The sequence below is a fragment of the Oncorhynchus keta genome, chromosome 4, assembly GCF_023373465.1.
Source record: "Oncorhynchus keta strain PuntledgeMale-10-30-2019 chromosome 4, Oket_V2, whole genome shotgun sequence".
Taxonomy (NCBI): domain Eukaryota; kingdom Metazoa; phylum Chordata; class Actinopteri; order Salmoniformes; family Salmonidae; genus Oncorhynchus; species Oncorhynchus keta.
In genome coordinates, this window is record NC_068424.1 from 32,945,823 (window position 1) to 32,970,836 (window position 25,014).

A 25,014-nucleotide genomic window follows, 5' to 3' on the forward strand; every position below is an offset into this window, starting at 1 on the left:
GGGAGAACGACAGATTTGTACTTTGTCAGCTCTGGGATTCAATCTAGCAACCTTTCGGTTACTGGCCCAACACTCTAACCACTAGGCTACCTGCCGCCCAACTAGGCTACCTGCCTAACTTTAGGAGATAGGTAAGGTTTATGGTTAAGGTTAGGTTTTGGGGTTAAGGTTAGGGTGAGGGTTAAGGTTAGGGTTTCAGTTAGGGTAATCAATTGTGTGTTCCCACAAGGTTAGGTAAACAATACTATGTGTGTTAAAAAGTGCACATTTCGGTAAATGTTGCTGCCGAATAACTGACCCTCATTAACTGGTCAACAAATGGTTAAAAAAAAATACTATCAGAGCTCTATATATAATGATGAGATGCTTATGTTTCCGCACTAACCATTGGAGTCGTCCCAAGGCGAGAAGGCAGGCGCCAAGCTTAGGCCCAAAATAAGCACAGTGAAACTTCTCGCTTCTCCCTCTTCCCCTCTGATACTATGCATGCATACAAGGACTGAACCATTTTCATTAAGAGCCTCATTTAAACATGCAACAATAGCCAGCCTAACATCGCACAGTCAAAAGGCCATAGTCTATTATTGAACACGCAACTCCTGTAATGAAGCAGCTAACAAAACGTCATGATGCTCTTGATAGTCAACGGTAGGCCGGTTATGGCCTATGCAGCCGAATGGCGAATGGGATGCGCGCTTTACGAGTTGAGATCGATCAATAAAAATATATCCTTTTTAATCGTGGCCACCAACGTTTTTAACAAGCGATTGCATTTAGAATTGTTATTTGCTGCGTAATGATTGGGCTCACAGAAGCAGATTTTTGGAGGAGCTACTCTCACAATATCTTACAGGTGGCAGACTATTCTGCTCCTCAAACTAGGCTCTGTTGCTGTGAGCGTGTGTTAAATCAAATTCATGGCGACTAACGAAAATACACACGCGCCAATTTAATTCCACAAAATTATGCAAATTAACCTATAGACCGATAAGCATGACAGGTCAAATGAATTTTTGGCAGCTAACCGATTAACATCCCTAGTGTGTGTGTGTGTGTGTGTGTGTGTGTGTGTGTGTGTGTGTGTGTGTGTGTGTGTGTGTGTGTGTGTGTGCCTGGGTGTGTGAGCTGGGCTGGATCTGGAGAGGCTAGAGCAGGGAGGGAGGCTTGAATGCCTGAGGACTCTGTGGCTCTCCCCGTGGGCCCCTGGAGGGCCACATTGTTGGTGCTCCAGCCAGAGGTAGCCCCATCCTCCTCTCCCTCCAAATGAGCGAGGACAGGACCACTACTCACTGTCCGTCACACACACTGTAACATCTTATTTCTGGGATACAGAACTAGTGGCAACTGAGCTGCCACCAACACGAAGGAGACTAAACCTTAACTTTGCTGGAGTATTGAAACACATCATCCCCGAGATGTTTTGAAACATTACATGGTGTGTTGTAACACCATTTAATCAAGTGTGCAACACCTTGCCAGGGACTGGGAGCCCTACTGGGACATGTTGAACACATTGTGTAGGTGTTTCGAGTTCTGTTGGGTGCAGAATTAGATACATTATAAGCCTCTTAATACTATTTTGGTGTTTCTGGAGTATTTGAATGTTTACAATTGATTCATGTATCTGATCATTTGCCCGTTTAACTCATTTTGGCAGCCATTGCTGAGCACAGTGCTCCTTCCACTAACATTAACTAGAGGTTTTACAACAAGCATTGCAGGATACTGTATTTTCCACTACCATCAAAAATGGTAAATGTGGGTATGGGTCACTCTCATCATTGAATGTCATTTTCCTGAGGGTCTGTTCATCATGATCCATTACACCTCATGGCGCAACAAGCTGCTTCATATTAATATAGAAGTATATTTGTCTTTTCTCAGACATTGTGTAAAAAAGTTTAATGTTACCCAACATCCTCTAAAAACAGAGCCACATGCAAGATAAGAAGTGCAAAGAGATTAAAAACAGACTCCCAATGAGTCCAATGACTCAATTTTAAATCTTTGGTTATCCTCAGAAAATATACTTACATTTTGAGCAACATATTCAATTGGATTTATTCTTACATTTTTTTGATAAAATTAAATGAACAAATCACTAAAATTACTTGCATTCACTATTATCAAGTACATTTAGTTGTTTTTTGTCCATTTCAATTCACTCCAGAAAAAAAATACAGTGTGGCTGTGTGGTTCAGCTTGTAACATTTCTGTCAAATTCAAATGAAATGTACCATCTTACTGCCTCAAGGGTTCAAATCCCACTTCCACCTGTCCCAATTTCTGTCTACTCCTGTTTCTAATCTGTCTAAATAAAGCACAAAGAAAAAATGAATGTGGAATTCCCCCTGAAATATTCTCCACATGCCCTCATCATCAATCAATATTTAGGCTATAAATCATTTGCATTTCTTAATCATTTGATTGTATGAGAGAGATTTTGTTTTGTGTCTGTGTCTTTATGGAGCCTTTGTCATGCACTGAATCCCCCACAAAGTGTTTTCACAACACTCCTTTAAAATCACAAATATTCAGATTTAAGAAACACTTTGGGTTTTGAACACTTTTGGTTCAGAACTTGTTTGCTCACCTCCTTAACACAAAGGACATATGAGCAGATGCTTAAGGTCTACTTTATAAAGCGTGCCACACCAGTACACATGGCAGTAATTGCTTTTAAACAATGGCTGTGAAGCATTACTGTGGCAAGAGACATAAATCACACTGGTTTTCCAAGGTGTGCTACGAGAATTAAGCATCTAGCAGGAAACAATGTATGTTGTATTGCACGAAACAGAGCATTCGCCATTAGCTGATCTGCTAATGACCAGTGGTGGCTAGAGTTAAGTGAATGGAACGGTATCAAACACATGGTTTCCATAGGGGTCTTGAGTGGCGCAGCGGTCTGAGGCACTGCATTTCAGTGCTTAGAGGTGTTACTACAGACCCTGGTTTGATTCCAGCCTGTATCACAACCGACCGTGATTAGGAGTCCCATAAGGCGTCATTGTAAATAAGAATTTGTTCTTTTTTTCGTTCTTTTTTTCTTTCTTTAACCAGGTAGGCCAGTTGAGAACAAGTTCTCGTTTACAACTGGGACTAGGCCAAGATAAAGCAAAGCAGTGCAACACAAACCACACAGAGTTACACATGGGATAAATGAACGGACAGTCAATAACACAATAGGAAAGTCTATATACAGTGTGTGCAAATGTAGTAAGATTAGGGAAGTAAAGGCAATAAATAGGCCATAGTGGTGAAATAATTACAATTTAACAATTAAACACAAGGGATGATAGATGTGCAGAAGATAAATGTGCAAGTAGAGACACTGGGGTGCAAAGGAGCAACAGAAAAAAATAACAATATGAGGATGAGGTAGTTGGATTGGCGATTTACAGATAGGCTGTGTACAGGTGCAATGATCGGTAAGCTGCTCTGACAGCTGATGCTTAAACCTAGTGAGGGAGAGATAAGAATCCAGCTTCAGTGATTTTCGCAATTCGTTCCAGTCATTGGCAGCAGAGAACTGGAAGGAAAGGTGGCCAATAGTGGAGTTGGCTTTGGGGATGACCAGTGAAATATACCTGCTGGAGCGCGTGCTATGGGCGGGTGCTGCTATGGTGACCAGTGAGCTGAGATAAGGCGGGGCTTTACCTAGCAAAGACTTACAGATTACCTGGAGCCAGTGGGTTTGGCTACGAATATGTAGCGAGGGCCAGCCAACGAGAGCATAAAGGTCACAGTGATGGGTAGTATATGGGGCTTTGGTGACAAAACGGATGGCACTGTGATAGACTGCATCCAATTTGCTGAGTAGAGTGTTGGAGGCTATTTTGTAAATGACTTCACCAAAGTCAATGATTGGTAGTCAGTTTTAGTAGTCAGTTTTATGAGGGTGTGTTTAGCAGCATGAGTGAAGGATGCTTTGTTGCGAAATAGGAAGCAAATTCTAGATTTAATTTAGGATTGGAGATGTTTAATGTGAGTCTAGAAGGAGAGTTTACAGTCTAACCAGACACCTAGGTATATGTAGTTGTCCACATATTCTAAGTCAGAAGTGTCCAGAGTAGTGATGCTAGACGGGTGGGCGGGTGTGGGCAGCGATCGGTTGAAGAGCATGCATTTAGTTTTACTTGCATTTAAGAGCAGTTGGAGGCCACGGAAGGAGTGTTGTATGGCATTGAAGCTCGTCTGGAGGTTTGTTAACACAGTGTCCAAAGAAGGGCCAGAAGTATACAGAATGGTGTCGTCTGCGTAGATGTGGATCAGAGAATCACCAGCAGCAAGAGCGACATCATTGATGTATACAGAGAAAAGAGTCGGCTCGAGAATTGAACCCTGTGGCAGCCCCATAGAGACTGCCAGAGGTCCGGACAACAGGCCCTCTGATTTGACACACTGAACTCTATCTCAGAAGTAGTTGGTGAACCAGGTGAGGCAGTCATTTGAGAAACCAAGGCTGTTGAGTCTGCTGATAAGAATGCGGTGATTGACAGAGTCGAAAGCCTTGGCCAGGTCAATGAATACGGCTGCACAGTATTGTATCTTCTATCGATGGCGGTTATGATATCGTTTAGGACCTTGAGCGTGGCTGGGGTGCACCCATGACCAGTTCGGAAACCAGATTGCATCGCGGAAAAGGTACGGTGGGATTCGAAATGGTCGGTGATCTGTTTGTTAACTTGGCTTTCGAAGACTTTAGAAAGGCACTGACTTGCCTCGTTAAAATATATATATATGTCTTTGGTACCATTTTTATTTATTCCGTCAAGCCATTACAATGAGCCATTCTCCCTTTAACAGCCTCCAGTACTTAGGACAACCCCGTAGTCCATGTGCAGTCCTAGCTGTTGAAAATGAAAGCAGTCCTGTTTCAGCTCTAATGAGAGAGCCTAATTGGAATATTTCTCTATGTGTGTCATTGGAGTCTACAGAGGAGGAATTAACAGACAGACAGGATGATGGGGTGGGGGGTGGTGGGGGGTGGGGGGGTCAGTGAAAAGGTGGGCTGTATTTCTAATTAGTGCTGTGAATTTTACTCTGATCATCAGACCAAACAACACCCAAATGTTTAGAGATGGTTTGGTTTAATTAGCCGCTCCGATTGGATTGTTGCTGAATGATTGTTTGATTGTTGACTGGTTTGGGGTTGGATTGGGCTTGATTTGGGCTTTTTCAATGGTTCTTTTGGGTTGTTTCCTCTCCCCTGCTACCGTTGGGAGTAAGTAAGGACAGGAGACAGTTAGGGGATGGGACAGGGGGAGGTACGCGCCCCCAGGGGCACCAACCTGGCTGATGGTGCTCATGGCTCTCATGTAGCTCTCATTTCGCGAGCGGAATTTGGGCGAGGCCAGGAGCCCTGCCGGGTCCAAGCTGTCCAGGCTTCTATTGATGGAAACCTCACTCACCGCCCGCAGGTAGCTGTGGCTCCGGATCTGCAACTTGGGAGAATGCGAGTCAGTGGAGATCCTGCAGTAAGATAGAGAGAGAGACAGAGAGGGTTGGAGAGAGATAGAGAGAGAAGGGGGGATATGCATGAGAGACAGCCTCATGCATCTTCAATCGCTTCAATCTTCAACCGCTTCAGGACCAGCCCATATCTAATCAACAAGCATATTGTCTCAGAAGCTGCGAGCGTCCTTGGAATATCTTTTGATTCGCACGATAAAGTGGAGAAAAAGGACTCTGATCCATATAAGTAGTGGGGAGATGTGTGTGAAGGGGGTGGAGGAGAGAGATTAACACGCAGACACGTGTGCACACACACACACACACCCAAACACACACACACAGCTCTCCCGCAGAGGAAGCTGAAGGGTGAGCTCATTAGCCCTCATCTGCAGGCACCAAGCAGGTGGGATAGCCTTCAGCACCTTCACACCTGTGTGTGTGTGTGTGTGTGTGTGTGTGTGTGTGTGTGTGTGTGTGTGTGTGTGTGTGTGTGTGTGTGTGTGTGTGTGTGTGTGTGTGTGTGTGTGTGTGTGTGTGTGTGTGTGTGTGTGTGTGTGTGTGTTTATAGGTCCATAAATTAAACTCCACATGCATTTTGGTGTTATGCAACCTGTGAAAAGTAAATAGCTTACCTTCTTTCTACGAGAAATGATATCATTACAACGGCAATGGACAGACAACATAAACATCGAACAGACAACATAATATTAACACATGCAATGACGTGAATGTGTAGAAAGTTGAATTGTTTTTCAAACAGGACACACATAATCGCACATGAACACACACACACACACACACACACACACACACACACACACACACACACACACACACACACACACACACACACACACACACACACACACACACACACACACACACACACACACACACACATAAACACACACACACATCCTCTCTCTCTCCTGTGACTCTCTCCCTCCAGGTCCAGTCTGTCTTAATTATGTATCGCCTCCTTAAAATAGAGCGTGGTTACCACGGCGAAGCAAACCCGATTACTCATTCTTGGATGGATGGAACATGGGGCGAAAGATGGGCACACAGGGACTGGTGCAGTGAGGGGTGGAGACAGAGGAGACAGAGGAAGAGTGGAGAGAGGGGAATGGGTAAAAAGGGGTGAGGCAAGGGATGAGAGTGGGAAAGAGAAGGGTCATCGGGATGGGGAGCGGAATAAGAGGAATACACATTCACATTGAGGGAAAGAAGGAACGAGAGAAGGGGACAGAAACTTGATCTAAATGTATTTCGATACAGTGTGATCTCTTTTAATACACTCTAAAACTCAATGATATTGACAGGATTGGACTGGGGGTCTATGAAGACCACAGGACCTCTATCCCTCCACGGTCTCCATCCATCTGCTGACTGATCAACCCCTGTGGGACTGATTACCATCAGGAATGTGTTTACTGTGTCCGACCAAATGCAAGAGCCTGCCTGCCTGCAATCACCATGACCTCAAAGGGGGTTGTGTTATCCTGGAGAGGCCCAGTGGAACAGGTCTGCTTTAATGAACACATGCTACTCAGTACGCCTAAGGCCCTATGTGTGTGTGTGTGTGTACAATCCTCCATAACAGAACAACAAGCTGTGTTATGTACGTCACTCTCTCTCTCTCCTTCTCCCTCTCTCTCTCTCCCTGTCTCTCTCTCTCCCTCTCTCTCTCTCTCTCTCTCCTTCTCTGTCACTCTCTCTCTCCTTCTCTCTCTCTCTCTCCTTCTCTGTCACTCTCTCTCTCCTTCTCCCTCTCTCTCTCCTTCTCCCTCCCTCTCTCCTTCTCTGTCTCTCTCTCTCTCCTCTGTCTCTTTCTCTCCTCCTCTCTGTGATTACATTATGTTGTTAGTATAATGCATTATGTTATTCAGGAAGTCTGTTTCCGTCAAAATAGAATGATGAAGAAATTTGAAATCTAGGCCAGGAGTAAATTAGTTTTAGTATAGTATGTCATTATTTCTCACCAAACGCCTGTTTTTTCTCTTTGGCTAGAAAATAATAATCCTCACAATTTAGACTACGTTTTTATTTATGGGTTTAATCGACCCAGAAATTGGCATTGTGTTCTGGCCCTGTCTGGGGGTATCATCGGATGGGGCCACAGTGTCTCCTGACCCCTCCTGTCTCAGCCTCCAGTATTTATGCTGCTGTAGTTTATGTGTCGGGGGGCTAGGGTCAGTTTGTTATATCTGGAGTATTTCTTCTGTCTTATCCGGTCTCCTGTGTGAATTTAAGTATGCTCTCTCTAATTCTCTCTTTCGCTCTTTCTTTCTTTCTCTCTCTCGGAGGATCAAAAGTGTACAAGTTTAAGCATGTGTCCATTAGGCCTATGGATCTTTTTTTATCAGCATGAATTAGATTGAGCAATGAAAGCCCCACTTTTATTCCATAGGCTGGGATCTGCACTATGCAGCTGTTGTAAGAGCGCATTTTTCACTGGCTGTCCACCTGTTTCAAAAACAATGATTGATAGGCAGCTTAAACTTCTTGAATTCAACCATTATTGGGCTCAAATACATATTTAGATTTGTGAGCAGCCATCCACCACAACCACAATCTGTAAGGCACAAATATCTAAATGAGAGATCAGCAGTGTGATTCACATCAATGCTTTATGTAGAGATCAATAATAAGTGATATCTGTATCGCCGTAGACGACACCACTGCTGTCATCCTCACCTCCAAACCTTTATTCAAGTTGGATCATCTTTGGCCGACAGCAGTCGCACCATTGGAAGACAGATTGGACTGTAGCCTAGAAAAGCCTATTCTTGCTCTTTTCTCTCTTCTTGCCCAACCCGGCCTAAATGGTACACTATTCCTTATATAGTGCCCTATATTTGACCCATAGGGATCTGATCCAAAGTAGTGCACTATATAGGGAATAGGGTGCCCACGATTTCACCTTTCCTATAACTGTAAAATAAATATGGTTATATTTAGTGACAGCACAATATTGGAATTATTTCATATAACTGACGACAGAGAGACTTTTCTCCTAAACGTCCACTGAGCGGTGCAGAGTCTGAGATTAGACCATTCAGGAACACTCAACACTTACGAAAGCCATTCTGTTAGTTGCTGCCACTTTGGAAGGTCTATAGAAGTGCAAGTGATATAAAACACTGAATATTCGTTAATATATATTGTAATGTGTAAATACTTCACCTATTTTTTACGCTATTGTACTGTGTGTCATTACACAGTACTTTCTTTAATACCCTATTTATATTCCAGTAATTGTACTGTAATACGAAATACAGACATATATTTGCCACTGAGATGCCCGTGAGCTACTGTCAAATTCAGTGTACGCAATCAAAACATGGAAAATGTTCTAGACTTTTTCTTTCACTTTGAAAATGTGAAGTAGGTTGTGTACATCAGTCTGAGGAAAATCTAATTGATTCTCTTTTAAAATAGAATTAAGACTGTGCAAGGGGTGTGTAGACTTACACTTGGCACTGTATAAGCTCTGTGTGTGTGTGTGTGTGTGTGTGTGTGTGTGTGTGTGTGTGTGTGTGTGTGTGTGTGTGTGTGTGTGTGTGTGTGTGTGTGTGTGTGTGTGTGTGTGTGTGTAGATGGGAAGAATGTCTATTACATGTATTTGAAATACGTATTTCAATTACTTTTGAATATTTTGTGGTATGAATTACACTGGGCTGAACTACAGTCCAATGTATTTTGTATTTTCAAAATACAGTAATTCTGTTATTTGTATTGTCAAAATACAAAATACTTTTCTATACCATTTAAAAAAAATTGTAGTTCACATTTTGTATCAAAAGTCTGATGGCACTATGGTGTGATAAGAGCATCTGCTAAACTAACTAAATATAAATGATAAATTAATATGTAAAAATGAACAATTGCAAAGCATGCTGAGTATTATTCTAATGAGCTCCGTCCCGAAACAAGGCCAATAATAATACCCAGTGTGCTTTGCAGTTAATTTTGGTATGTTCATTTTCACATACACATTTACAATTTGGTTATTTTAGCAGACACTTATCTAGAGTGACTTGCTAAACTAAGGTAGATAAACGTTTCTCCCTGCTGGTCATCTATGAACATTTGAACATCTTGGCCATGTTCTGTTATAATCTCCACCTGGCACAGCCAGAAGAGGACTGGCCCGCCCCTCATCGCCTGGTTCCTCTCTAGGTTTCTTCCTAGGTTCTGGCCTTTCTAGGGAGTTTTTTCTAGCCACAAACAGCATTGCTTTGCTTGCTGTTTGTTAGTTTTAGGCTGGGATTCTGTACAGCACTTTGTGACATCAGCTGACGTAAGAAGGGCTTTATAAATACATTTGATTGATTGACTGAAACAACATACTGTAACACAGTCATAGCAAGTAAATGTTTTTGTATCCGTTACTGAGAATGTTGTTGCTGTTCGGGCCGGCTACGCACAAATGTAATTTTGTGTTGTAAAATACAAAACACATGCATTTTAATTGAATACATTACAAAATACAATTATATTCTAGTTCATTTTGATACATTGATCTTAATGGTATTTTCCATTCCTGTGTGTGTATGCGTGCGTGCTTGCTTATAGGCCTATTAAAGTCATTAATTGCCTCTGTGCTGCACCACCGTTCCGTAATTGGCGTCGCACAGTGCTCAGCTCTCTCCATAATGATGACTGAGCATCCAGAGGGAGATTCATTGATATTCACCTCATAGAAGCATGTTTATTACAGAATTCATCATTCACTGAACGCAGTGGGAGCAATAACAAAGACTTTTATTCTTCTGTGTGACGATGTATGTGTCCTCACTGTGGCGTTTCATCGCCAGTCAACATGCCGCACGTTCGCACACACAGGGAGGGGCAAAAATGACAAAATACCATAAAGAATATCAACGTCTCAAAATAAAGCCAATATTTGTGTTTTGAAATGTATTTCATTAAAATACTTGCATTTTGTATTTTCAAACACAGAAATACATTTGCAAGTGGGCGGTCCAAACGGCAACCACATTCTCAGTAACGGTTCAAGATCCGTTTTACTCGCTGTGACATGTTGTTGTCTATCTACTGTACCTTAGTTGAATGCACTGACTGTAAGTCACTCTGGATAAGTGTCTGCTAAATGACCAACATTTAAATATATACAGTACATGAAAATGAACATACCAAAATGAACTGCAAAAGCACACTGGGTATTATAATTGGCCATGCTTCGGGGCAGAACGCATTAGAATACTACTCATCATGCTTTAGAATGGTTCATTTTTACATATACATTTAGTTCATTTAGCAGACTCTCTTATCACACCAGAGTGCCATCAGATCTCTGATACCAATGCAGGGTGAAAGGGGGCCACTTGCTACAAAATACATGTGAGTGTACTTCTGCCCAATGTAATACAAACGACAATACTCATAAGTAATTGAGATACTTGTAACAGGCTGGAGGATGTGCTGTCAGAATGTGTGTCCAGAACGGAACGAGGAAGTGTTGGGAAAGAGATAAGAGACGCGAGATGAATAAAATGGAATTACATCATCAAGATTAAGTGGTTGTGATATGAAGTCATGTGTTTATTGACTATCTCATGTCAATACACTAAAAAATAAAAGGTGCAAGTTGGAACCAAATAAGGTTACTGAGAGCGATGCCATAGGGGATCCAATTTAGAGTCTTTGAAGAACCATTAATGATTTAATTATTTGAAGAACTAAACAAAAATCCCAAAACAGAAATGTTTTTGCCCTCCAGAAACAGAATTGTAGGGATTTAAGCGTTATTTCCCGCTGTGCTTTTCAACATATCTTGTTTTGTTGCATTACCAGTACCACCCATGTGTGTGTTTGCTGGTGACATGGTTGTTGGATTCATTCATTTTCAATCCTATGGTCTTCACCAAGTGAGATCCTAAGATACTATGTTTCATTAAAATGTCATTATGTAAAGGAACAGAAATTGCATCAATTAAATCGTTTAAAAAAAAAATATATATACACACATCTCCCTTTTGGCATATCTCTTAGGATACAGTTCACAGCAGCACTGATCAATGTGTTGACTTGACGTCAGAGTTTTTAACGAACTATTCTGTTCCATGCTGGCTGAACACCTAGCTAGCCCAGTAACTAGCTAACACCAGACACAGATGAAAGGAGAAACATATAAGTATCTTTGCCATAGATGAATAGGGTCAACTTTTAGTTATATTTGCTGACACCCTACAGTTACATTTTGGCACCAGTAGAGTAGCTATCTAGCTATATAAACCACGCCCCTCTGCAAACATGCCTTCTCCAATGTTGGTTACAAGGCGGTACTTATTTAAAATAGGTAGAGACTATCATGTTACTATTGGTGTATTCAAATGAGAGTTACGATGACGTCACCTTGTCCCCTTAATTATGATTCCAAGTGTTTGATGTGGGGGAGGGGACCAGTAACTTTATGATCAAACTTGATTAAAACTAGAAGTATAACAGTTGTTAAAATACGTTGAATTTCACCAGGTTCATATATTTATATAGAATGTTGATTTGTTATTACGCATGCTTGCATCCTGGGAATAGGGGAGGGCCTACAGTGGCTTGCTAAAGTATTCACCCCCTTGGCATTTGTCCTATTTTGTTGCCTTACAACCTGGAATTAAAATTGATTTTGGGGGGTGTTGTATCATTTGATTTAAGCAACATGAATACCACTTTGAAGATGCCCATTTTTTTTATTATTGTGAAACAAACAAGAAATAAGACCAAAAAACCCAGACAACTTGAGCATGTATAACTATTCACCCCCCCTCCCAAAGGCAATACTATGAAGGTGCCACCTTTTGCAGCAATTACAGCTTCAAGTCTCTTGGGGTATGTCTCTATAAGCTTGGCACATCTAGCCACTGGGATTTTTTCCCATTCCTCAAGTCAAAACTGCTCTAGCTCCTTCAGGTTGGATGGGTTTCGCTGGTGTACAGCAATCTTTAAATCATACCACAGATTCTCAATTGGATTGAGGTCTGGGCTTTGACGAGGCCATTCCAAGACATTTAAATGTTTCCCCTTAAACCACTTGAGTGTTGCTTCAGCAGTATGCTTAGGATCACTGTCCTGCTGGAAGGTGAACCTCTGTGCCAGTCTCAAATCTCTGGAAGACGGAAACAGGTTTCCCTCAAGAATTTCCCTGTATATGGTGCCATCTATCATTCCTTCAATTCTGACCAGTTTCCGGGTCCCTGCCGATTAAAAACTTCCCCACTGCATGATGCTGCCACAACCATGCTTCACTGTGGGGATGATGTTCTTGGGGTGATGAGAGGTGTTGGGTTTGCGTCAGACATAGCGTTTACCTCGATGGCCAAAAAGCTCAATTTTAGTCTCATCTGACCAGAGTACCTTCTTCCATATGTTTGGGGAGTCTCCCACATGCCTTGTGGCGAACACCAAATGTGCCTGTTAATTTTTTTCTTTAAGCAATGGCTTTTTTCTGGCCACTCCTCCATAAAGCCCAGCTCTGTGGAGGGCACAGATTAAAGTGGTCATATGGACAGATACTCCAATCTCTGCTCTGGAGCTTTGCAGCTCCTTCAGGGTTTATCTTTGGTCTCTTTGTTGCCTCTCTGATTAATGCCCTCCTTGCCTGGCTGGTCCGTGAGTTTTGGTGGGCAGCCCTCTCTTGGCAGCTTTGTTGTGGTGGCATATTCTTTCAATTTTTTATTAATGGATTTAATGGTGCTCTGTTGGATGTTCAAAGTTTCTGATATCTTTTTATAACCCGATCTGTCCTTCTCCACAACTTTGTCCCTGATCTGTTTGGAGAGCTCCTTGGTCTTCATGGTGTCTCTTGCTTGGTGGTGCCCCTTGCTTAGTGATGTTGCAGACTCTGGGGCCTTTCAGAACAGGTGTATATATACTGTGATCATGTCACAGATTATGTGACACAGGTGGACTTTATTTAACTAATTATGTGACTTTTGAAGGTAATTAGATCCTAATTAGGGACTTCATAGCTAAAGGGGGTGAATACGAACATGTAAGCATGCACCACTTTTATGTTTTCTTTTGTTGAAATAAGTAATTTTTTTCATTTCACTTCACCAATTTGGACTATTTTGTGTATGTCCATTACAAGAAATACAAATAAAATCAATTTAAATGACAGGTTGTAATTAAACAAAATAGGAAAAACGCCAAGGGGGGTGAATACTTTTGGAAGGCACTATACTTACATTTTGCCCTGCATGCTCAAATAATTTGATGCACACTTTTAGAGGTAGGAGAGGAAGGCACACTTTTTCTGTCGCCTTCAGATACGTTTGATTCCTTTAAGCACAAAGTCCCGCTAGCGGGACACCATACCTTACCTCTAAGTGTTAATTGAACTCTTTACAGTGTTAACTATTGAATTAACACTTGAAGTGTTGAATTGAGAAATAAACATGGGCCAATTTGCTGAGTGCTATGAAAAGAACATCTGCATCCCAAGAACCTTTTAGATTTCTGAAGAACATTAGATGCCACGTCAAGAACCCCACACTTAACTCAAAGGTTATTTATCGGGCAAGAGTTCTCCAAGGAAACTTAAAAGGTAAAGACATTAAATAAACTATTTTTTCCCAGTGTAGGATGGGTGGTCCTGTATCTGTCTGAGCAACGTTTAAGCAGCTACATTATTACTTTCAGATGTATCTCCATACTGTTGAATTTTTCATGAACACATACAGTGAAAGGACTTTGCTGTTGCGTCAGGAATTGAAGTCTCAACACAGGACTTGAAAATTCTGAAATTCAACTTCTAAACCTTGGAAGTTAACAGAGAGGAACGTCTCTCTTAGGGAAGGGAAAATAATTGACGATTGTAATATGTCCATAAATGTCACCTGACTACAGAAACGGACTGGCCAAAGGGAAGTTTGGGTAAATGCCAGATGGATTGGTCCATCTTTAGGCCAGTGGGCCTGTCTAAATTGGGGGTTTTGCACATAATTAGCATTATTTGGCTAATAATGGTGGCCTCGAGGGAAAAAATGGGCCAGTGTGTTAGAAATGCTTGAGCCAATTTCCGGTCTGTCCCTGCCTAGGAGGGTCTGAAGCCATGAAGCAATAATAAATCATGTTGAGTTCCATGCAGAAGGAGAATCCAACCATACACATTAAAGTGCATACTGAGCACAAACATGGAACATGGAACATCAGGGTCATGGATACAAAACATTCCATACAATGTATGTCCCCAAATGGCACCCTACTCATTATTTAGTGTCCATAGGGCTCTGGTAAAAATAAAATAAAATAAAAAGTAGTGCACTGTATACTGTACGAATCACCTGCTCCAACCCCCACCTCACCACATCCTCACACACACACACACACACACACACACACACACACACACACACACACACACACACACACACACACACACACACACACACACACACAACAAAAAACCCGTGCTGTATTATTTGTATAGTGTTGTTGGAAATAATGTAAACTTGTAGATGCATAGCCATGAATGCATTTGCATGGACTTTACACCAGACCTGGGATAACTATAGTTTTTACTACACTTTGTGGAAACTAACCCTTTTTTCAGGGGAACAAATAGTTTATTTCGAGGTCACTACAACTACATGAATACAGATCCCAACAAATTACAAACTTTTTATAATTATTTGAATACAGCTCTCAGAAAGTAAACTATTTTTCAAAACTATTTGAGTATACACTGAACAAAAATCTAAACGCAACATGTAAAGGGTTGGTTCCGTGTTTCATGAGCTGAAATAAAAGATCCCCGAAATGTTCCATGCGCAAAAAAAGCTGATTTCTCTCAAATTTGGTGCACAAATTTGTTTACATCCCTGTTATTGAGCATTTCTCCTTTGCCAAGATAATGCATCCACCTTACAGGTGTGGCATATCAAGAAGCGGATTAAACATCATGATCATTACACAGATGCACCTTGTGCTGGGGACAATAAAAAGCCACTCTAAAATGTGCAGTTTTGTCATACAACACAATGCCATAGATGTCTCAAGGGAGCGTGCAATTGGCATGCTGACTGCAGAAATGTCTCGATGAGCTGTTGCCAGAGAATGTAATGTTAATTTCTCTACCATAAGCCGCCTCCAACGTTGTTTTACAGAATTTGGCAATACGTCCAACCGGCCTCACAACCACAGACCATGTGTATGGTGTAGTGTGGGCGATCGATTTGCTGATGTCAATGTTGTGAACAGAGTGCTCCATGGTGGCCTTGGGGTTATGATATGGGCAGGCATAAGCTACGGATAACAAACATAATTACATTTTATCAATAGTAATTTGAATGCACAGAGATACTGTGATGAGATCCTGAGGCCTATTGTCGTGCCATTCTTCCGTCACCATCACCTCATGTTTCAGCATGATAATGCACGGCCCCATGTCACAAGGATCTATACACAACTCCAGGAAGCTGAGAATGTCCACGTTCTTCCACGGCCTGCATACTCACCAGACATGTCACCCATTGAGCATATTTGGGATGTTCTGGATCAATGTGTATGACAGCTCGGTACAGTTCCAGACAATATCCAGCAACTTCACACAGCCATTGAAGAGGAGTGGGACAACATTCCACAGGCCTGATCAACTCTATGCGAAGGAGATGTGTCACACCTCATGAGGCATCTGGTGGTCACACCAGATACTGACTGGTTTTCTGATCCACGCACCTACCTTTTTTTAAGTATCTGTGTGACCAACAGCTGCATATACTAAGTTTAGACGCTCAACTACTGTATGACTCTTTCAACATAACCGACGCAAGATTTAAAGCTGCAATTCATTTAATGAGACCTGAACATACTGCATAGTAATTCAAAGCCATTTGCAAACATTGCAAACAGCAATTGAAATGCTTAGCAAAAAAACACATTTGAACCTCTTTGTGCATCTGAAGGGTTCGTTTCAAACACACTGTACCACCTTTAACACCAGAACTACTATAGGCCAATGACGTTTGATTGTGTAAAAAAACATTATCGGCCCCCCCAAAAAAGCTACGTCAGGCTCCTTCCCTGACTCTTCCGAAATGTTTGTATTTTACATTGCTAATTCGTCTGAATTTTGATATCACAAACAGGCAAGTATGTACAGCATGTTTACATGGTTCTCTTTACACATCTATTCCCAACTTAATCCGCCAAGACAATGAGCTGTAGAACATTGGAACCCAGCCAGACGCTAATGTGTCTTTCTCTCCTCACTGAATGAATGACAAATGGATGAATGGGCGATAATTGTGCACGTTACTTCACAATTGAATTTAAAATGAGGCCTAACTGAATGATAAGGAGGGTGAAAAGGTTGATTTAATTTAGAACCACAATAGTGGAATGATGAGTTTGTGTTATGCCTATTTATTCGCATTGGCTCTCGTGTTTATAGCCAAAAAGACAGCACGCCTTGCGGGTTGATATTATTGCCTTTTATGTTTTACTTTGCTTACTTTGTCAACATAACCTGTTACGGGGTGTTTTATTTACTATAACTCTATTACTAGTCAAATGTATTGTAAGAAAAACAAAGACATGCTACTTCTTGCAGTAGGCCTTTAGAATAATGCAAAACATATCCTTGACTCTATTTGAGATTATTTAGCGAGGGAAAGCAAATGATGCCAGCCCACTGAATGAATGACAAATGGATGAATGGGCAATGATTGTGCACGTTACTTCACAATCAAATTTAAATTAGGCCGAACTGAATGATAAGGACGGGGAAGAGGTTGATTTAATTTAGAACAACAAAAGTGTAATAATGAGTTTGTGCTGTATATTTAGAGCAAGATACTGTGAATTATGGTGCATTGTGGGTGGTGAAAGAATCTCTGGCTCTTTAACCTATTTTGAGATGTGCCTTGTAAGAGGCTGTATTTGCTGCACCCATATGTGAGAATGCTGTACCCCACAGAATACAGTACAATATATATATTTGTCGTGTAAATCTACAGTAATTTACTAACTACTGTCCTGCCAGTAATTTACTGTAATTCAATACCAGAATACAGTACTATACTTGTCACGCCCTGACCTTAGTTTTCTTTGTTTTCTTTATTATTCGGTTAGGTTAGGGTGTGACAAGGGTGGTTTGTGTAGTTTTGTATTGTCTAGGGTTTTTTGTATGTTTATGGGGTTACCTAGTCTAGGTGTTTTTATGTCTATGGTTGCCTAGATTGGTTCTCAATCAGAGGCAGCTGTTTATCGTTGTCTCTGGTCGGGGACCATATTTAGGTAGCCATATTCCTTGGATAGTTTGTGGGTTGTTATTCTATGTTTAGTTGCCTGTTTGCACTAGTCATTTAGCTTCACGGTCCGCTTTGTTGTTTTGTTCAGTGTTCGTTCCTTTCATTAAAAGAGTTATGTACGCTTATCACACTGCGTCTTGGTCTCCTCATTATGACGGGGTGGCAGGGTAGCCTAGTGGTTAGAGCGTTGGACTAGTAACTGAAAGGTTGCAAGTTCAAATCCCCGAGCTGACAAGGTACAAATCTGTCGTTCTGCCCCTGAACAGGCAGTTAACCCACTAGGCCGTCATTGAAAATAAGAGTTTGTTCTTAACTGACTTGCCTAGTAAAATAAAGGTAAAAAAAATGATGACCGCGACAATACAATATTTTCAGAGTCTAAAGTAATTTACTGGCTACTGTGCTGCCAGTAATTAACTGTCAAAAATGACAAGGAATGATTTTCAGTGTATTTATCAGCGTTAGTGCTCATGTTAATCATTTGACCGTGCGCCTTGAGTTGATCTCATTCTCTTTTATGTTTTACTTTGTAAAATAAGCTGTTACGGGACTGTTTTATTTACTATTACTATATTTCTAATCAAATGTATTGTAAGGGAAACGAAAACAAGCTATGTGTCGTAGTAGCCTTTTGGACTAATGCAAAACATATCCTTGACTTATGTAAGGTGATGAGTGAGGGGAAACAAATGATGCCTGTCGGCCTGCGCAGTCGGCCCATAGAAACTGCACCTAAACTATACGAAACTAATTTCCCACATAAGAGTCAGCCTAAAGACTAGATTCAATTGACAATGAGTGACAATCTCATCAGTTATCACATTGTACATGAAGAGATGGACGCATATTTGGAATTGACAGATGCAGGGAAAGGAGCAGCACTTTATCAAATTGCATGCAGGTGAAACATGTAGATTTCTATATAGTATCAGAGACAATATATTCTGCAGTCTCTATGACACCTACCTTTGTCAAATAACTCTCAAAATCCAAAAGGTGCAGCTTTTTGCAGGAATATCCGTGCTGTCCAGCACATGACCACTCACATGGTAGCATGGGTCTGGCTACTAAGCAAAGCCTAGTAACATAATCAACTTAAATATGCTATTCTGTTGTTTAAAAAAAATAAATGTTCTTATTTCCACAATGTTTCTTTAGACCTGCCAAAACAAAATTATAATGGAATTCTTTGTGATTGTCACGATCGTTATAAGGAGTGGACCAAGATGCAACGCAGTATGTTTCCATACTTTATTTTGGAATAGAAAACTTTAAAGAACAAACGAAACGTGACGCTAATATAATGGTCACAGGCAACTATACATAGACAAGATCCCACAAAGCACAATGGGAAAATGGCTAACTAAATATGATCCCCAATCAGAGACAACGATAAACAGCTGCCTCTGATTGGGAACCATACTAGGCCAACATAGAAATATAATTCACCTAGATAACCCACCCTTAAATCACACCCCGACCTTACCAACAGAAATAATAAAAGCTCTCTATGGCCAGGGCGTGACAGTGATGGTCATGTACTAGAGGATTTCCTTTTTACTTATAGCCTAGAGTAACAAACTAATGAAAATGCTATTATGTTCTTTGAAATAATGTATTTTTAGTATTCTAATGTTACCACAACCAAAGGTTTATTCTTCGTTTAGCATATATGTATTTACTCAACTTTTTGAATGTTGATGCATCATAGGCTAGACATGTCGAGAAATGGGAGACTTATGCAAAACATATCATTGACTCTATCTATATTTTTACATGGATGTATTTCCAAGAATATTTATTCATGCAATTCATCCTTTAAATTGTTTATGTACTATTTATCAAGTGTTGGTACTTATTCTTGCGCACCTTGCGGGTTGATATGCATCTGATACATATGCTAAAGGGGAGGCCCGTTCTCTATGTTCTCTAGCGAGTACTTATAGGCTAATATGCCAGGCAGTTCTAGTGTTAAAGGGATAGTTTACTCAGAACACAAACGTATATAATTATCCACCTACACTGATTCAGAGGGTTGGGTAAAAGACACATTTCAGTTGAAGGCATTCAGTTGTACAACTGACTAGGTATCCCCCCTTTCCCTTTCCCATTGGCTGTAGTTGATTCAAAATGGCAGTCCTGGGATATTTTGTTATCTTTCTACACAATAGCTATATGTTGTTACTGTTGGCATTCTCAGTAACACTTCATTAACGATAAAATGTTCTTTCCTGTGTAATAAAAATTACTTTTGGAGCAACATTTTATTAGCATGTTATTACATAATATTTTGGTAATTGCACTATATTGCATAGCAATGAGCTGAGAGTTTCTGTAACAACTGTATACAAGAGGACTAGTCACAGTTCCGTATTCCACTTATGTAATAACTCCATTAATATGCAATTATAAATCCATTTCCAAAGTCCTATTTAACATCAATGTTGATGTTACTATTGTAGTAATCACAGTTACTAAACATGTATAAGAACTTGATGTCAAGTGTTACTGCATTACCTTACGTCTCAATCATTCTGAAAATACAGTGGGGCAAAAAAGTATTTAGTCAGCCACCAATTGTGCACCAACTTCTCTAGGGTAGGGGGCAGCATTTGGAATTTTGGATGAAAAGCGTGCCCAAATTAAACTGCCTTCTACAAAGGCTCAGAAGATAGGATATGCATATAATGTGTAGATTTGGATAGAAAATACTTTAATGTATTTTTACAAAACTGTTAAAATAGTGTCTGTGAGTATAACAGAACTGATTTGGCAGGCAAAAACCTGAGAGAAATCCATTCAGGAAGTAGGATTTTTTTGTGTGTAGTTTTCTATTCAATGCCGTTACAGTATCCATTGACTTAAGACTCAAATTGCAGTTCCTATGCCTTCCACTAGATGTCAAGTCTTTAGAAATTGTTTCAGGCTTGTATTCTGAAAAATGAGGGAGTAAGAGCAGTCTGAATGAGTGGACCCTGACGTGTCACAGAGCTTTTTCATGTGCGCGACCGAGAGAGTGCCTTTCTTGTTTACCTTTTATATTGAAGACTTTATTGTCCGGTTGAAATATTATCTATTATTTAGGCTAAAAACAACCTGAGGATTGATTATGAACACCGTTTGAAATGTTTCTACGAACTTTACGGATACAATTTGGATTTTTTTTGTCTGCCTGTTGTGACTGCGTTTGAGCCTGTGGATTACTGAAGAAAATGCACAAACAAAACAGAGGTTTTTGGATATAAAGAGACTTTATCGAACAAAAGGAACATTTATTGAATAAATGATTGTCTTCTGAGTGCAACCATATGAAGATCATCAAAGGTAAGTGATTAATTTTATCTCTATTTCTACTTGGCTGGTTACTGTTTGTAATGATTTGTCTGCTGGGCTATGTTCTCAAATAATCGTAAGTTATGCTTTCGCCGTAAAGCATGTTTAAAATCTGTCACCGTGGTTCGATTCACAAGAAGTTCATCTTTAAACCTATGTAAAATAGTTGTATCTTTTCTGAATTCTTATGAGTATTTCTGTATTTGAATTTGGCGCTCTGCAATCTCACTGGATGTTGGCCAGGTGGGACGCTAGCGTCCCACATACCCTAGAGAGGTTAACTAGTTGGGCCCTATAGCCCACATTGGTTTGCCAATCTTACAACTCAGAGAGCTTGCGAGCAGTTTTTTAAGCAACAAAAGTGAGCTAAGAGCCCTGACATCTCGGGTTTGAAGATTGATCAGGAGCACTCGCTCCAGTTAGAGGGTGCGTTATCAGGGATAGGTCCATTAAGAGATGACGCACAACAATGGTATCTACCACAAAACCACGATACCAATAACCACTGCAGTCAAAATAACTATAAAGTGCTTTCCCAGTGAAACGACTACAGCTACAATCAATCTGATCGCTACATTCCTGCAACCAACACACACAAAAGTGTCAGAGCACAAGGGTAGCAAGTGGTACATCGGGTTCAATGACGATCAAAATGTAGACCGATGCTCTCTAGAAGCTCTGCTAAGAAGTACAAACACAGCAACAATTTGAGAAAGTGGAAAAAGATATATCACCATGACTAGTCGTGGAATTGCTGGACAACATGTCTGGTAAACAACATCGCAATAGCCAATTCCACTCAAACCCAAGGTTATCTGTTTTCACCATGAACACAAATTACACATCACGTCGTTGCGAACAACCACTCCACTTTGTGGGGAATATGACCACAAAACGCAACTCAGAGGCCATACCTCAAAACCGTCCTGGAGGACTGCTTAACCTGTGATGCGCTAATTCATTCGGGCTCGACAATATCGCTCATCTCTCAAACATTGTTCAATGATCTCAAAAGGGCTTTGAACCCAGCTAAATGTTGGTTAAAAATGGAACGATGCGACACGAAACTTTAAGGTTTCACTCAGACTACCTCGCCTCTCACAATGCGACTCATGCTGAAACTACACTTCCAAGACATATCGCTTGTTCACCCGGTGTATGTTAACAGCCTCGAAACTGAACACCTGTTACTCAGAGCAGACTTGATGGATCGTTTGGTCCCACTGATGGATTGCAAAAACAACCAATTACAGGTAACCGTGCCGGCTCCACTGACCAAACGATCTTCTCCTAACGCTGGCTGCAACACAGCCATCCATGAGGAGTATCTGTCGAAAGGACCCCTTGGGAAACAGACGTTTCGATACCTCTTGGTGCGATATCTCGTCACATTCAACCAGCAAACCTGATAGACTATTATTTTCAATATTTCGCGCCAGTCATCTTTGTGAGTGAGCAATTTCCCTCCTCTTTGGAGTCATGCGATACTGTAGCTAAGATTAACTTCTCTTGTCCTTCAGACACTTCCGTATCAGGAAACAAAGCCTCTATGTTCAGAGTGGACTTGTTTAAATAATAATTCCTTGCCATGTGTGGTCTCAACTACAATGCGACTAGAAAAATGCTCTAATCATGTGTTCCGGTAGGATAATATTTCAGAATAAATTAGTAGGATAGCTGGTCCCCTTTGGTACCAGTGCCAATGCCAGCAACAGTCAGTACAGCCACGGTCAGTAAGAAGGTAGAAGAAGAGACCTAACAAGTCGAATTTCCATTGATAACAGCGACAGAGGAGGTAGTAGCCAATCAGATTGCAACACATGCAATCTCCAAAACACTCTTCTGACGGTTAACACACATACCGCTAATAAATAGAACCCTCCATTCAGGAGGAAGGTTATTAGAAGTCATGAACCATGATCACACTGCGTACGACTGGTTCAGTGCTTCCGTCGTGAGGTTAGCTCCTCCATGGATAACATTGCTATGAAATAGATTCCTTCATACATATCGCCACTACAATGGTATAAGACACATTGACATGTAGTAAAACCGCCACAGGTCCCTTTGGCATATGGTTTGAGGTCGGCACCAATTCTTACTGGCACACGGTCATTGACATTGAAATTATCTGATGACGTCAGACTCATTCTGAACAGGTTGCAGCCTACCATGATGCTTGGTTTTCTTTCCCTTGGCATGTGCGCTTGTGTAAGCACAAACGCACATGTACAACAGACATTTTTACGAGGATTTACACTTAGGATATTTTAAGGGTCTGAGCAAAATACCAGCTTTATTTTCAAAATAAAGTTGAAAATAGACCCGGAATCCTCTTTGTCACTACAGGAAAAAATGTATCACCAGTTTCTCCCTAGAGGTCCATAGGTCATCCCTGTTTACTGTCCAAAGCTAGTGCCTTACAGCTTTATATTTATCATGTAGTTATCAACTTAGGATAGTGTCCTAAGCAACACACCACCCTAGATATGACATTACACAAAATGCAATGATAGCGTCATTTAGCCAAAAAATTGGACGTATTTAGAATAGAGTCCAATTAGATTATTAAAGTGTGGTAACTATATTTTGTATACCTTTTCATTTGTTTTAATCTTCATTTTATTTGAATTTCTTTGACACTTAGGAAATGATAGAGCCACAAACAACCACCAGTTAGTGCCACAACGCCGCTCATTTGGGGAAGAAAGGTAAAGATGTATTTTGTGAGTGTTGTGTGTTATTAACGTCTATCTAAGTTACTGCCTAGATCCACCAGCCTGGACGACAGGTCCGGAACGACGATCCACAACCAGGACATCCCCTGGTCATTCTTGTGGTGGTCTGCAGCTTGCAGAAATCCTACCTGGGGAAACCACCAGAGGGGGACTGCTACAATGATCCACAAACAAGGACATCCCGTGATCATTTTTATGGTGGGTTGCAACTTTCAGAATCCTTATAGGATTGAACCCACCAGAGAGGGACTTTGAGAGGGAAAAATCCTGTATAACTTCTTTAAGCTTGTATAGCAGAGACAATATAATTAATAATTACTTTAATAGTTCTTAATGCTAAACTTTAATGCACATGCGCTGTATGAGCCTTAAACCTGTACATTTCCACTGTCTGTTTAAAGGTCTTTTTAAAGATGTTTTTACACTCTGCCTCTGTTCAACTTAGTCACATGGTCAAGACAAAGAGCCTCTGAGAGTGACCACAGTTTTTCAGTCCATCCTGTCTTTTACTATCTTCCAAGGGCACAGCTGAGTGGAGATATGAAGAGAACAGAGGCTTGCTTGAACAGAGAGTAACGAAAGTAATGTTATCACTTGTTTGTGCCCTATGACCTGATACACATAGCCATAAGAACAAAACAAGGTAGCTTATGATGCCCTGATCTGCCACTGTGTGGTGGAAGCAGCCAAGACTAAGCATTTTTAGGTCACTATATAAGACCTCAGCATTTCCTGTATTGTCAGGCTCTCAACGACTCACCTACGGGTGGTCATTGACCAGCTCCGCTATTGCAATAATGAATTGATATTAACGTGTGATTACTTGAAGAATTACTTCAATAACTCTCCTGATTCTTTGGAACTTCCACAACATTCTTGGCGATGAGTCCACAAGACTAGTGTGGGAGGCTCTGAGGAGCACTCTCAATTAGGTGAGCCGGGTGACCGGGGCAACAAGACTAGTGTGGGAGGCTCTGAGGAGCACTCTCAATTAGGTGAGCCGGGTGACCGGGGCAACAAGACTAGTGTGGGAGGCTCTGAGGAGCACTCTCTCAATTAGGTGAGCCGGGTGACCGGGGCAACAAGACTAGTGTGGGAGGCTCTGAGGAACGTTCTCAACTAGGTGAGCCTGTGGAACTGATCAGTAAGAGTTGATGGTATAAAATAGTAAGGTGAACCTGTGATAGCTATAAACCAAACACCACTTTATA

The 25,014-nt window shown here is 41.0% G+C and overlaps 1 protein-coding gene across 8 annotated transcripts in view; it reads right to left on the reverse strand.

The window, feature by feature from the left end:
- Positions 1–25,014, reverse strand: part of dlgap1b (discs, large (Drosophila) homolog-associated protein 1b) — a 273,834-nt gene that overhangs the window by 98,040 nt on the left and 150,780 nt on the right. For 7 of the 8 annotated variants that reach the window (XM_052506344.1, XM_052506334.1, XM_052506318.1 and 4 more), the window contains one exon: positions 5,295–5,475. In XM_052506344.1, coding sequence (XP_052362304.1) covers positions 5,295–5,475 — 181 coding nt within the window. The remainder of the gene's footprint in view (positions 1–5,294; positions 5,476–25,014) is intronic. The other variant, XM_052506348.1, reaches the window with a different exon arrangement.